The sequence below is a fragment of the Amblyomma mixtum genome, chromosome 1, assembly GCF_055824585.1.
Source record: "Amblyomma mixtum isolate Tamu chromosome 1, ASM5582458v1, whole genome shotgun sequence".
Classification (NCBI taxonomy): Eukaryota; Metazoa; Arthropoda; class Arachnida; order Ixodida; family Ixodidae; genus Amblyomma; species Amblyomma mixtum.
In genome coordinates, this window is record NC_143012.1 from 306642268 (window position 1) to 306656873 (window position 14606).

The following is a 14606-nucleotide window of genomic DNA, read 5'->3' on the forward strand; positions in this document are numbered from 1 at the left end:
ATGGACGACTGCATCGATCGGATGATGTTCAAAAACCGGCCCGGGATACAGACGATAAGCAGCATTTTCTTCGTGAGTTACCGCAGTTTCCCGGTTTGCTTCTGTTTTGCCAGATTTGCGCGCTCATATAACTAAAGCCTTTAAGTGTGGCACGCATCTACTTTGTTAAAAGGGCGGTTAACTGAGCTAGTTGGTCCATACATCATGGTGGTTGCAGCAGATTTGGTAGAACGAGAACAGAGAGGTGGTGGGTTCGACTCCCGCCGCCGGCCGGGTACCCACTGGTTTTCTCAAAATGGGTACAAGCTATGGCCCAGCCTGGTGCTCGGCTTCCTAGGGCTGCATTGCTTGGGCTGCATTGCTTGCCTTCAAATCCCGTCACTGTGGCCAGAGAGTCACGTGGACAAAGCGTGACTTGAAGGGTCTTAAACCAAAGTTGCCTGGACGGATCAGAGATAAGTTCCGCCGTCGAGCAACCCTAAATCCGCCTCGTGCGGTAGAAGCCCAACTTGTGGCCCTTTTTTCATTCGCTTCTGCCCGCCACTGACGACTTGGGCATCACCCATGAGGGTTGACATTTAACACTTACACGACACAGAGACAACCACGAGACGGCACAGTAACATATATCGAAACACCTTTTCAGGCGGCTTTTCGAAATAGGGTACATCCCCGAAGGGCATAGCGGGGTTTACGGAGCCTCTCCCAGGACTGCACCCCCTGAACAAACCGGTCGCCAGGTAGAGGGGAGCCTGTACCCATGCGGTGGGTATCCGACGGTGGGTTTCGAACCTGCCACCTCCCGCAGCCGAGGCGGAGGTGGGTAGTTTGCTCCCAATCAGGTGGGCAGGTTGTGATGACGACACAATGTCACGTGATCTAGGTGGCAAGTCGACCGCGTGCTTTTCCGCTCACAACGCCGCCTACGACGACGGCACCAGATTTTGGGCAGAACGGTGGCCTTAACGCTAATATGTTAAAGGATACGTCGTCGGTCATAAAATTTACACATTGGCTGCAGGAAAGTGATGTCACCAGACCGGTCACGTCACTTAATTAGGTTTCCCTGTGAGTTTCTTTTATTCCGCCTACTGGCGAGCTCTGCGACTCTGTAGGACCGCTTCTTCGATTGTTAATACGCAAAACCACTTCGACTTCGTACGGCTTAGAAATCCGCCGCTTATTTTGCATGGTTATCCCATTTCGCATTGGACGGTACTGAAGGCTGAATAGTTGTAGTAGCGCTTTAAATGTGATTTATACAGCTTCACTTCAATCAAGCGTTGATTTCGTGTTTCAGTTTTCGCTCTTTGCTTTACTACACGAACACCTTCGTGTAACGAAATTTAAATTTCCGAAGTCACGCGACACACAGGGATGGAAACTTGGATGAATTGCACGTCTACAATCGCTGCACATACAAACGTATCTATAGCAGGATCCGGGTAGAAACAGAGCGGAAGGTCCATCAGTGACGGATGTCGTTTTTAAGGCTGTGTAACAATCCTGGCGAACTACATTCGCACAGCTGCTAACCGGAGGCACCCTTACTACAAGATGTATTACCACGAGCAACTTCCTCTACAGGGTAAACGGCTTTGGCATCACTGTAGCCTTGTTATGTCGTAGCTAGAAAGTTTAAGAATGCGATCAAGGTGGACTCTGGTTTTCGGGCTGGGTGGCGGGGTCTCTCCTTCGAGTTGAAGGATGACAAAAGCCTGCAAGTATTTTCGTAAGGGCACTCACTTTCTTTTGCTGTGGTCCTCTTGTGCAGACCTTGAACAGCGTGCTGATGATGCTGTTCCTATTCTGTGTCTTGTTGGCCGACGACGTCGCCGTTCATCTCAAGCTGAGCTCGGTAGACAGCAACCCAGCAGGTGCGGTCATCTCGTAGCCATGGCGTGTCCTCGTGATTCAAGTTTAGCCGCCTTTGCACTCGTAATACTGGAAAGTGAGATTTCTAAGCACTTGTAGGTCTGGATGAGTATCGCGTACAACTATACTTGTGTAGCATACCACAGGGATGAGGTAATATTAGATGGTTTATGGTTTATGGTGGCTTAACGTCCCAAAGCGACTCAGGCTACGAGGAACGCCCTAGTGAAGGGCTCCGGAAATTTCGACCACCTGAGGCCCGTTAACGTGCACTGACATCGCACAGTACATGGGCCTCTCGAATTTCGCCTCCATCGAAATTCGACCACCGCGGGCTGGTGTACTGGTTTACGGATTTCATCGGTCTCTGGCCATGCAGTATGTGAAGTATAGCAATAAGCTGCATGTATTTTCGCTGGATCATGTAATAGTGTATCATGTAAAACCAAATTAATGCCTTCTGGAAGGTGCATACAAATCATATAAGTCGCAACCGCTGTAAGTGGTTGTGACTAGCGAGTGTATCCACCTGCCTGACAGCATGACCCAAGTTTGAATTTTGACCGGGTGAATGGGTGTTGCGCATTATACCCATATCTGCTCGCCATATGTGATGCGATTACCTCCCACTCTTCTCTTTCCTGCCAGAAATAAGACTTGCCGGTTCCCTGGTGGTGGGCTCATTCTATATCAGCAGCCTAGTGGATCTGTATCTCGTCATCGGCATTGAAGATGTGAGTTGTTCACTACGTTGCCCTTGCCACCAGTGCGGCGCTTTTGCTGCACGTTGGATTTCTTTAATCACTACGACCGCAGAAGGTCTGCGAACTCTTGTAGCTTAACGAAAATGCGGTAAAGCACGGGCAGCTTGCTGCGCGTTGTTCGCTTTTTAAGCGTTCGACAAGGCGGCAGCTGTATAGTGCAGGTGACAACGAATTCAACCTATAGTCCGGATTTTCGGACGAAGATATGCTCCAGGAGCTCCAAGCGGGCACAGCCATGTACCTTGGACACTATAGCTGTTCTCAAGAGTGCGTGGCGCCTTTTTTAAGCATCTGTCCCATGTGAGAGTCTAAGAGAAAATCGGGCGACGCGCTTCCCCATAAGAAATGCCAGTCCATAGACAGCGGTCCCAGGATTGTACTTATCGCATCAGGTTCTCTACCGATTTAGACAACACTGCGATTCCCGATCGGGTAATGCCTTTCTCGTCCGCTATCATCTTTCTCAGTAATTAACTGAAATATAAATTAGGTTTCGCGTACCTAAGTTGCACCGCGCGCTATGAGGCTTGCCACAGGGCCGGGCCCAAAGTAAATTTTGACCACTTTCTCATATAGCATGCATTGCAATCCCAGCGTACGCGCTTCTTTGCATTTTGCCTTCGACGAAATTTAGGCGCCACAGCCGGAAATCGAACCCGTGACCTTGTGCTCAGCAGCCTAACTCTATATATAGCCACCATGGTGGGTTCTTTCTAATCACAAAGCCAATCGCGAGGTGTTTTCACGCAACTGGAGTTTTGCAAGTATGGCCGCTGATACACAAGGCTCCTTATCTTTGCGTGACAGTGCAATCGCAGGGTCGTGGCACAGGAATTGCGAGGGTCCGCGCCATTTTCCGCGGAAGGTGGGGTCGCAGAACAGCTGCTCTGCCAGCACAGAAATATTATTGACCGCAGGTTCTGCTCGCATGTTGCCGCGTGTTTTCTAGACTTGTCACATCCTCGTCTAAATCAGTGTCTCCTTCTGTTTTTCTCCCTGCACTGTGTTGCGGCGACGACAGAACTCCCGGGTGCCGATGCTGACTTACATGTGGTGGTCATCGTTCACGGCAGTGGCTCACGCTCTAGGCCTCCTCGCTGTCGCCATCTGGCGGGGCAACAAGGAGAACGTGAGTGACAGCGCTGCTGCTGCTGCTGCTGCTGCCGCTGCTGGACGCCCTCCTGTTGGTCCCCTTATGTGCCCCCATTGCACCGTGCATGTGTAGAGCGTGCTTGCGATTCACCTGTTTGCTGTCTTTGCAGCTCCTGAATAGTCGATAAGTCCTCCAATTACAATAAAAAAACAGTTTGCGAAGAACATGCGGTGAGACCGTTGCTGAAGTATTCTTTCAATTCATTGATTTGGTCAGCTTTGCGTATCTCGGTGTTGTAATATTAGCTTCGTTTCACGGACCAAGTTGTGTTTAGCAGAACCAAAAAATGCTGACCCAATGAATTAGAAACAACAGGTGTACTATACTTCAACTCTGAAGCTCGCTATATGGTAGTAATTATTTTCGAGGTAACCGCTGAAATCATAGCTTTGATCACTGAGCAAGGTGACTGAGGCTAGATATAGTGCTTCATATTTGTAACAATGACAGCTGTGTATAAAACGGACTGAGGCGGAGGAATACAGTACATGAAAGGGTTACTACGGTATGTGCTACGTCTTGTGCACGCAAGTGGTCCTTTGTTTCGTTGCTGCCCTGAAGTGTTTACCCATAGCAATGCGTAATCGATCTTTGCATTTGTGCAGATGCCAGTTATCGGGCCTTTTGTCGTCAGCGCCGGGATATTTACATTGGTGAAGGTAAACTCTCATACAATGTAGCCTGCTTTCTTAAAGTCGAATGGACCACTTCACTCCCGCGTGCATGCATTGTGGTAGCTAGGTTTGCCATGTTTAATAAGAAGGGACGGAAGGGAAGGAAAGCTTTGTAGAGACAGTCGAGATATGCAAGGTTAATTCGCAGCGAGCTTGGTATCGCAGCTGGCGTAGCGCTTTTGATGCGACAGCATTATGACCACTTTTCGCCAAAATTGCAGTGGTGTGGCGTCCGTGTGACCACCACGGCGCCCCTAGCGGGGCAGAACGCAACTAAAGCGCTCGCCACGGAGTTCTGCCGGCGAAGTGAGGGCAAGAGGCGCGGAGGTGGAGAGCGAACCGGCTTGATTTGTTGCGTCACACGATCACCATCGAAATCGCACGTCAGGTCAGCGCCTCATGCACCGCGCTGTGCTCAGTCGTGTTCGAGCTTGCGTTTCCGATGGGTGCTACCCGTCTGTCTACTAGAGATGACGTTTTAATAGCCCGGCGTGCTCGGCGTGCCGAATTTGTGTTGAAGTGGATTTATTCAACGCAATGAAAATTTAAGTTTCGATTTGACAAACTATTTCTTTGTACGTTTACCCATTCTTGACAGCAATTCCATATATTCTGACAAGTCCAGAATTCTTGGGCATCAGTTTTAATTCTGAGGCAACTGGAATATTGTAAAGCACTGTTATGGAAATATCGAAGGTAATGGTCCATTCATCGGATGCTAGCAAAATCTTTCTTTTAACGTTTGTCCATCGCTCGCATCCAGTAGCTAAGACTGCCATAGAAAACTAGTGGGGACCGTTTCTGACGTTACTAAAAACGCCAATAGCCAAAAATGCAAGCCTGCTGAGGAGGGAAGATCTTCGGGTATATTGATTGTAGTAATGAAATGTTACGATATTTGAAAAAAAAAAATGCGTTCATAAAAAAATTCCCGTTGAAAAACGCGCTTGTTTAGAATATCTGTGTATTTCTATTTCCAATTCCATTTTCAATTGTAGTTCTTCCCATTCCGATTCCAATTTATGACTTGTAATTCCAATTCGGGTTCCAACCGCAATTTCAATTCATGTTCCAACTGTATTTTCTGTATTGCAATTCACTTTCAATTCCAATTCTATTTTTTTTTTCAATTTGGCTGTTCTTTGACTCCTCCTTCCCCATAAACCGCGACTCACCTGTGTGCTGTGCGCTTCCTCTTTCGTGACGTCATGGAACCTCTTCCTTCATTTCTCCTCCTCTCTATTGTACGCGGACAGGCGGACGCCAGGTTTCCGTTCACCTTGCCATTCACGCTCACGAATTAAAGAGAAGAAACGCGAAGCACAACTGGAGGCGAGACGGTTGACACCTTGCTGTCGCAAATTTGGAACATCGCTGCAAGGGTCGCCAAGTGTGTCGAACGAAACCAGAGGCATGGACGCCTCATCGCGCCATCTTCTGCACTGTACCGTGCAAATGTGGTCTAAATCTCGCTATAACAAATCCCTTTATGACGAAATAATTCATATAACGAAGGAACGGCTAGTCCGTACGTCCCTCAACCTACATAAATTTCATATTATTTTTCCGGATCAATATGATGGGGTTTGCCCTTGGTGCAGCGAGACTCCCACCACATACCACGTAGCTTGGGGATGCTCTGGAGACAAACTCCCACTCCGAGGAACAGTGGGAGACCACCCTGCTCAGCTCAGAGCTGGCGACCCAGCGCACTCTGGCGTCCCAGGCGACAACGCGTAGATGGCGAACCTTCAAGTTCCGGTACTGCCGTCTCGGACGAGGTTCGTGCTAGGAGGGTCGCGCTGGAGCGATAGCGTAGGAAGCGTCAGTGCCAGTGGGAGTGGTGGTGAAAACATTTATTAGGAAGGGACAGGAAGTATATGCTTGGATCAGCCCGTAAGGGACCGGTCCTTACAAGCACTAGGTGGAGGTCCCTAGTTTGGGACCCCAGTGGCGGTGGCGTCGCGCAGCCGTTGGCTCACGGCGATTGTTTAACTGGGCCGTTGCCTAGTTTAGCCAATTTTTAAAAATATCTAGGTAGTCATCGGTCTGCTCGATGACCCACACCAGTCTGTCCGCATGCGACGATTGCGGATATATGGTCATTTATGGCTGTAGGTAACGGCTTTTGTGAAGAGATCGCGGACCCCTTCGACTTCTTTATAACGAGGTTAGCTGGTCACGCGGAAGAAGAAGAAGAAGAAGAACTTTATTTTCCACCGGTGTAGAAGGCCCCCTACTCTCCGCCCCTGGCGAGCAGTCTCAAGGGGCGGGGGCCTGGGCCTCCGCTACTAAAGACAGGCGAAGTTACAGTGTTTCTTAGCGGCTTCCGTCTCCAGGCTGATGACTTGTTGCTGTTCGGCGGGGGACTCGCTTCGCAGCAAGGCCTCCCAGGCATCTCTACTTTTAATGTTCTTCCTGACACCTGGGCCCCAGAACGTTGCCAGATTATATGATCAAGAGTGCCCCTTTCTCCGCAGATTGTACATTTATCATCAGGTCTGTCTTCTATTCGCTTGACGAACAACCAGACTGGATTTGGGAAATTCCTAGCTTGCAGGTGTCTCCAAGCGACACCCTCTCTGTTGCTTAAAGTTCGGTCCGGTGGTGGCAGAGACCTCCTTCCAACTTTATATAGTGCTCGACGATTTCAGTGTAGGTTTGCCAGCGCTCATCCAGTCTCCGACAGTCGGGTGGCTCTACGGCTACCCAAAAGTAGAGAGCTCGGGCTAACTCGTGTGCCGAATTTTACGGTTCAACTTGCTAAAATTTTGTTTCCCTCTTTCGAGACCCTTCCTTTGCCAAAATTCCAGACAGCCGTTTTGCTATCGCTAATTATGATGTTTGCTTTCGTTCCAACGCAAGCGAGCCCTATTGCAACTTCCTCAGATGTATCTTTGTTTCGGCTGCTAATGGATGCGGTGGCGACTGGTACACTACGGCCGTTAACTACCGTGGAGACTGTCGCCCCCGACTTTCTACTAGCCGCATCTATACGTAGGCTACTTCCTCAGGTTTCTTATTTTCCATGCGCTTGCTAAGCGCTTCCGCCCCTTTTTTGTCTCCGTTCCTTTTCATAGGTCGGGTGCATGTTTTTGGGAAGATAATGTGAAACACGCATAGATTCTCACTGGCCTACAAGAAATTGGGCCTTTCATGCTCTCCGCAGAAATCTGAACTCCTTGCATACAATCCAAAAGCGCTCAGGTGCAAGCGCGAAATAAATCTCAGCATCACAGTAGATGGACAAACAGTGGCAAGGGTCGAACAGATTATAATCCTAGGGCTTTTCCTACAAGCCGACGGATATAATGCTACAGCAATTAAAGAATTGGCGGAAGCAGTGCATATGGCGCAGCTAGAAAGATTGTCTTGACACCAGCACGGTCGGAACACGGACAAGAAAGACTAACACAAACACAGCGCCTGTTTTTGTGTCAGACTTTTTTGTCCGTGTTCCGACCGCGCTGTTGTTGTCAAGATGTGCAACCAACAAGCCAGCCACTATATATTAGAAAGATTGAGCCGAACTAACACGGGCAGAACCATCCTGGGTTGAGTGGGGCTGCAATCAGACAGGTGTGCGAGCGACAAAACTGATATTCCCTTAAAATGTCGCGAAAACATACTCGTACCCCCTCTTTCCAAAAACAAGCTGGTCAGGTGGAACCAGCCGCTGACGTCATCTTATTACGTCAAGACCCAGCTTCCGCCGCCTAGGCTCAGAGTTACCGCGCTTTTTCTTCATAACCTCCTCCTTTTCCTCCGCCACCACCGCGTACGAAGTTCTCGCGTATATTTTCATGCCATTTAATCGATATAAAGCTAATGGCAGTATATTCCCGATATATAATGCTCTTCAATGACGTACCTCGTAGAAAGTTTCGGTAAGATTTGCGGTACAAAAACCAACGCTACATATACTAACAATTCATAATCGGGCGATATACGAACAGTTCACCTACTTATCGTTGGTTTTTGTACCGCAAATTTTACTGAAACTGTAGTGGAATCGATAGAAAGAAAACTATTATCGATTCCTGCAGCCTTGATATGACTTGGCTAGAATTTTTTGAGCGCAAAAACTACATGGATTAATCAGCCCAACACAATGCTTAATAAAAAAATTCAAACACACTTTACGCCACACCCAGCTGTTACAAATAAAAAACCGGGTTTATTGACATCACGACACACCACTATATAAAACTTCTAGCCTCTATAACACCACTTTACATGGCCGACATCGACAGTGGCAGTACCCGCCAATAAGTGCCCACAACGCTCAAATTGGTAATGGCGTATGAAAAAAATAAATAAAAATGCTTCTAGTTTTGTGTTTAACGTCGCTCAGGAGATAGAAAAGTCATAACTTCCTGCTAAAATTGACTACAAAAAGGAACTGTTTCCGTCTCGATATTTATTTTCAGTGCATGCAGCTCACGATTTCTACGTATCTTAACGCGTCTTCTCGTCGGAACATGGAGGAGGCGTAAATTTAGCCTCGGACAGAATTTATGTGCTTCTTAATATGACCAAAATTCGTAATAAAAAAGGACACTAAATAAACGCCGTCAGACCGACAACGTAACTTACTCCATTCTCGAGGCAAAAGTGGGCTTTACCTCGTACATTGAGTGCTAAGCGGAGAAGTGTGAATTTTTTTCTTCCTTTTATTTAGGTTAAAAGGCGCCTTGAAACACCTTTGCTCAGTACAGAAGTATTTTGTATTTTACTGAACTTGCAGGAATGTTCATTAGAAGTTGAAGTGCATAGTTTTCTATTCTACGATGCTTGAATGCGTTGCAACTGGTCGTAAAGAGCTGCAGTGCAAATGCAATACTACGTATTATAGCTTTGATAATGCTTCAAATTCACTGTGCAGTAATGATGCAATGCACGAATATACTTACTAGAATGCTCCACTGTGATTTGAATACTGCCCGTTCAGCACCTGTTCGCAATTTCTTGCAGGCCTTCTTCGCAAGAAAAGTGTACCGTTACAGCATGCTGGTTCTGCATCCCGACTTCGTTGCTGCTGAAGCGGCAGAACTGTCCGCCGCTGCCACCGGCCCTGAGAAATTGTCGCAGCAGCAGCCGCCGGTGTTTTCTCCTCGCAGATTTTCAAAGGTTGTCAGCAACTTAGACAATTACGATTAAAACATTCGCATACAAAGTAAGCGGTAGCGTGTTTATAACGACTTGTTATATGCCTGTGTCCGTGTCGACTCGGTGGCGCAACGGTAGCGCGTCTGACTCCAGATCAGAAGGTTGCGTGTTCGAATCACGTCCGGGTCAGAGTTTTGTTTTGTCTTTCTAAATCTGTATTTTTTTTTTTTTTTGGCAAAAACATGCACTCTTCATTGTGCAGATGTGCACCATTTGCGCGCGTGATATATAACTGTAAATGTCTTAGGAACGCTTAAAAAGAGCGTTCATCTCCAAGAATATGTTCTATTGCCAGCTTATCTAAATTTCCGTTCGCAACACCTTTCTCTAAAAGCAGCTTTAATCATACATACGCATTAATCATAAATTATATGAAGAGAAGAAAGAGTTTGTTGGCTGTTAAATTAGTGTTCGCGATTTAAAGGAAATGTTATATGTTGCAAGTCCAGATTCTGTGGAGCCTCCACACACAGTGAGCTGCTCTGCCTCTGGCGCGACCGCTGCACTAAAGCACATCGCGACATTTTTCGTTTTTTTTTTCTTCTCTGGAGTGCAAATAAACTACTAATTAATCCCTGTGGCCCGGAAGAACTAGCATGAAAAAGAATACGCAAAGTCTTAGTTTTAATTTCAGAGTGCTGATAGTTTCTGGTTACGTCCACATTTCATATTTCATTTTCGTTACACGACCAATAAATGACTTCAGGGGCATTCACGGCGGCCGTCGAACGCAGTTGTCTGGAACCGAAACTAAAACCCTCCCTAACCCCGCCTTTCATCGCTTGCTCAACATACGCTTTGAAGAAACGTAAAAAGGAAAGTATAATGCTTATATACTGGCATCTTGCGTGACATAAAACACTAATTATGGCGAAAAGGCTTTTTATATTATTACATGTGTTATCACGATTTTGTGTGTCCGTGTTTTGGCTACTGTTGCTACTGTTCTGGCTGGTTTCAGTACCTTGGCTAGCTTGGCGACTGCTGCAACATGGCGCACGGCGATTTCGGCTGCTGTCAGTCTCCTGCGGCTGAAGTTGTTGCTCATGCTTTGGCAAATCAGGTCAATCACAGTGACATCCAGACCATCATACAGTGTCAGAAGCAAGTGTAAGTGTCGCATATACTCGTGGCTTTGATATGTAGACATTGTCAAGCGAATTTTTGTTCGGGCTCTGCGCCCCACACAAGACATTGGATTAGTCGTTCTTACTCGAATTACTGAGGCGCAACAGCAAGAAAAGATTACAGTTGTTGCAGTATATGACTCACTTTTTTAAATTACATGTTATTATCTTCAGTGTTTTGTCCTGTCGCATTTTTTTCCGTGCTGTAAAAAGAACCGCATATGACTCACTTGCTGCATGTTATCAATGTATAGCGTCCTGTCACAACTTTACCGTGCTGTCTAAAAAACCGCATGACTGCTTAGCGCATCATTGTTTTTATCTAGTCTTTATCCGTTTTCTGCTTACCTGATTTTCAGGCTAGGAAAGCTTGAGAAAACGAATGAAATGCTGATCAACTGCAACGCATTGTCAGCGGCTCGCTTCACCGTTGCCAGCCAGGAACTCAAGAAGCATACGCAGCTCCTGTTTGACTTGAAGAAAGATCTGGATTCAGTATTTAAGCGAATCAGGTGCGTAAAAAAGTTCCTTGTGGTGTGTGTATCTGTTCTTAGTCCGTCGTCTTGGTTTGCACTACCCCTCATGCTTTTGCTGACTGTTCAAAGCGACCTTGCCTTACTCTTGTCGGGCAATGCATCTTTTGTTTTTGCACAAATAAGCTCCCAAACTTGTTCAAAGAAACACGTTGCTCATAACTGGTGTTCTTACAGGTTCTTGAAAATGAAGCTAACACAACAATACCCGTCAGCATTCTCAGGTAAGCAAATAGACGATGTGTTGGGCCACTTGTGCAGGTCATGTTGCGATATGAAGCCATGCCAAATGTCAGAGTAATGCATAAAATCTATATAAGAATACTGTTGGGTTATTCTTCGCTTTGATAGTGGAGGTGTCCTAAAAGAAAGCGAAGTGTGTGCTCTAAAGCACAGATGATAATAGTGAACTAAGCTAAATGACACCTACCTATGATGCAGGTTTTGATCAGTAGTAATAATGTTTTGCATTCTATTTTGGTCTTATGAAGCTATTCTCTTTCCAAAGCACATTGCTGCCATATATCCTTAGTAAAATCAGAGATTTGATTTTGCGTGCAGTTTTAAAGCAAGAATTGTTGAATTGAAACTCACTGTCTTAATGTCTTTTCTGTGTTTTTTGCCGGTAGCATGCAACACTGTCTTCTTTGCCGTTGATGAAGAAGATGAGCCTGAAGAGAGGCATCCGCTCAGCAGAGGCCAGCCTGAGAAGTCAACGGAGGGCACAGACAAACACAAGCTAGCGGGTGTCGAACGTGAGGACGCTCAGTGTGCATCTTCAACGCAAAGTTCAGCCACTTCATACAACAGTGATGACTCATAGATTGAAAACAACAGTGACTGCTGCTTTCCTTTTTATTTGTGGTGTTATTTTTAAAGCGTGCATGTTTGCTGTAGGTGGTGAATCTGGAAAAGCCTTAACTGTACAGAAGCATGAAAAATGTATCTAGAGAACCACGTTTTTTTGTGTGAGCGTTTGATGGCAAGAGTTTCGTGTGGGTACATGTATCAACTTCCCTTTCAACTTTCCCTTTCACTTTTCTAAAGAGGGCAGGCTACATGTAGCCGAGTATAATATTTAACATCATGCATGGCAGATATTTTGTCACGCATGTTCTTTAGTGAGTAACAACAGCATAATGGAGGCAAACCGCTGTATCTGCTGCCTTATAGTCTTAGTAATGGTTTGCATTCTTTATTGCAGTTACATGGGAAATGTCCAATCATCTGGTGGCTGTTGTAAAATACTGTACGAAATTGCTTCGAAGGAAAAGAGCTGAGTAGTTCTTCATGAGAGCTGCTTGGCACTTTGACAGCAAAAAGAGGTAGAAAATCAAACCACTACTGCCCTAGCTCTTGGTCTAAGTGGCAACTAGATAAGTGAGTCTCTTGTAATTTACTCAAGAAGGTTTTTAACAGATTAGTTTAGGCTCCTCCTGTTCTACAAAAAGTTCAGCATTGGCGTTGTGAGTGAAGCAGTGGGTGGCCCATGTGCCACCTAGGTCACATGACCTTGTGATGTTAAACTGGTGATTGGGCGCGAGAGGTTGTTTGGGTCTCGCAAGCACCCAGTGGTGGTTGTGTTTGAAACAGCCACCTGCCAGGGCAGTGATACATTGCTTAACTGCTGCACCACTGTTCCGGGAGTGGTATGAGGACTGCCTGCGATCTGTGAACGTACAGTAGAATATGATCGCATCTGCGAAGTGTGTGCAAGAGAACTCCTGGCCGCTGCAGGTTCCCATTAACACTATCGCATCATACCGCTAAGGCGGAGCTCAAGTGTCCCCTCAAGTTTTAATTCTGCTATAATATCTGTATCAGTGGAGAACGCCAACTTCATCTCAAGACACTAGCCCACATTGCATGTTTATGGCTCACTAGTCCGTGCTGCATTAAGCTGGGGTAGCTACCATGCTGCTTACTATGCAGATGCGTTCTGTAAGTAATATCAGGTGTTGTGCGCTGTGAACACTTCTTGTGGAAATTTTGCATTGCTACTGGGGCATTGAAACAGCCCCACTTTGCCTTTCTTGAATCATGCCTTTTAGCTTGACAACCTCGCATTAGTTGTTATAGGTCATTCCATGACCCAAGCATCTGGTGTTGTAGGTTTCAGCAACCTTTTGTTAGACAATATGGAGGTAAAAAGACTGCACTAGAAGTTGCTTAGACGTGCTAGAGTTTGGCTGTTGGTTTCTTTGCCATTCCTGCTGTAATGAGATGATTTCTGGACATATAAAGGATAGCTAGAGATTTCATACCTGCATTAATGCTTTGTGAATGGTGAAAAAAAACTCTCGTAAGACAGTCTATATAGTGACCGAATATACAGTGTGTCATGACTGCTATGCATTGTTTTTGGTCTTTTTCCTCTAGGTATTTTATTTATGTATAGGTACCAATACTACTTGTGTTGTGAAAACTATTGCAGTGCCAGTGTATGTTTGTATATTATTCTGTGGCATGTGTGTGTAGTTGCACGTATGCACACATCATAAGAGTTTCTCCAGATTACCTAGAGGGAAAAGAAAAGCCACTGTCTATGTGATTTTCCTATTGAGTGCTCCATCCTCTGCAGGAAGGCTGGGAAGTGGACACTTTGTATTTAGCTTGACTAATGTTGGGTCAAAACTCTGTGCAGAATAAATTCTTTTTTTATAAGCCACTTCATTTATTTGGCAAATCTAACATAATTATTGTTCGTAATTAGGCTTGTATGGCAATCGGCAAAGCATTTCTTCAAAGTTTCCCTTGAGAAAAGTCGCAGTGTTACGATTGAATGTACATCTTCGCTCCAAGGCTAGCCAGACCATATTCAAATTGTCCACTTCCCTGCATTCCTGCGAGATAAAGTGCCATGTAGCCTCTTGTCACTATAGATGAGTCTGTGAGAAACTATGGTACATATGGATAAATTTTGAGTGCATTATCGGTAAATGATGTGAAATTCCTTCAGCAGTACAAGTGATTCCAGCTTGTAAGGCTGTTTTAGTTGCACAAGATTTAAATTTCTACCTGTAACAGAGTGTTATCATTTTTGCTAAGTAGGAATGGAGAATAACAACAGGTAAGTCACAAACATGTGCAACTGGAGAACTAATTATGTGGCTCTGGCCACACTAGGTAACTTCGAAAGTTGGTAGTGTATTACCTGTACTTAATTATAACCGTCTTGGATGGTAAGGACTTGCATCGAGCTGTCAGTATGGATGCATTTCCTCGTTATACTAAGGGTGTTAGTGTGTGTAAAATGTCATTCATTTGAAACCATGGTGGATCTGCATTGTATTAAAATTATTTTTCTTGTT

General features: G+C 45.7%; 2 protein-coding genes and 1 non-coding gene across 3 annotated transcripts; all 3 read left to right on the forward strand.

Annotated features, from left to right (window-relative positions):
• On the forward strand, positions 1-9626 carry LOC149372321 (uncharacterized). Its single transcript, XM_089581966.1, has 6 exons — positions 1-72; positions 1775-1877; positions 2524-2609; positions 3661-3768; positions 4398-4451; positions 9441-9626. The coding sequence occupies exons 1-6, from the start codon at positions 1-3 to the stop codon at positions 9624-9626; spliced, it is 609 nt and encodes a 202-aa protein (XP_089438092.1).
• Positions 9627-9692: 66 nt separating this feature from the next.
• On the forward strand, positions 9693-9764 carry TRNAW-CCA (transfer RNA tryptophan (anticodon CCA)). The gene has a single exon. It is a non-coding gene; the product is annotated as a tRNA-Trp (tRNA).
• An 825-nt stretch (positions 9765-10589) lies between these two features.
• On the forward strand, positions 10590-14606 carry LOC149372323 (kxDL motif-containing protein CG10681). Its single transcript, XM_089566789.1, has 4 exons — positions 10590-10745; positions 11122-11274; positions 11473-11519; positions 11925-14606. Exons 1-4 carry the CDS (start codon positions 10627-10629, stop codon positions 12116-12118), a joined length of 513 nt encoding a protein of 170 aa, XP_089422915.1. The 5' UTR covers positions 10590-10626; the 3' UTR covers positions 12119-14606.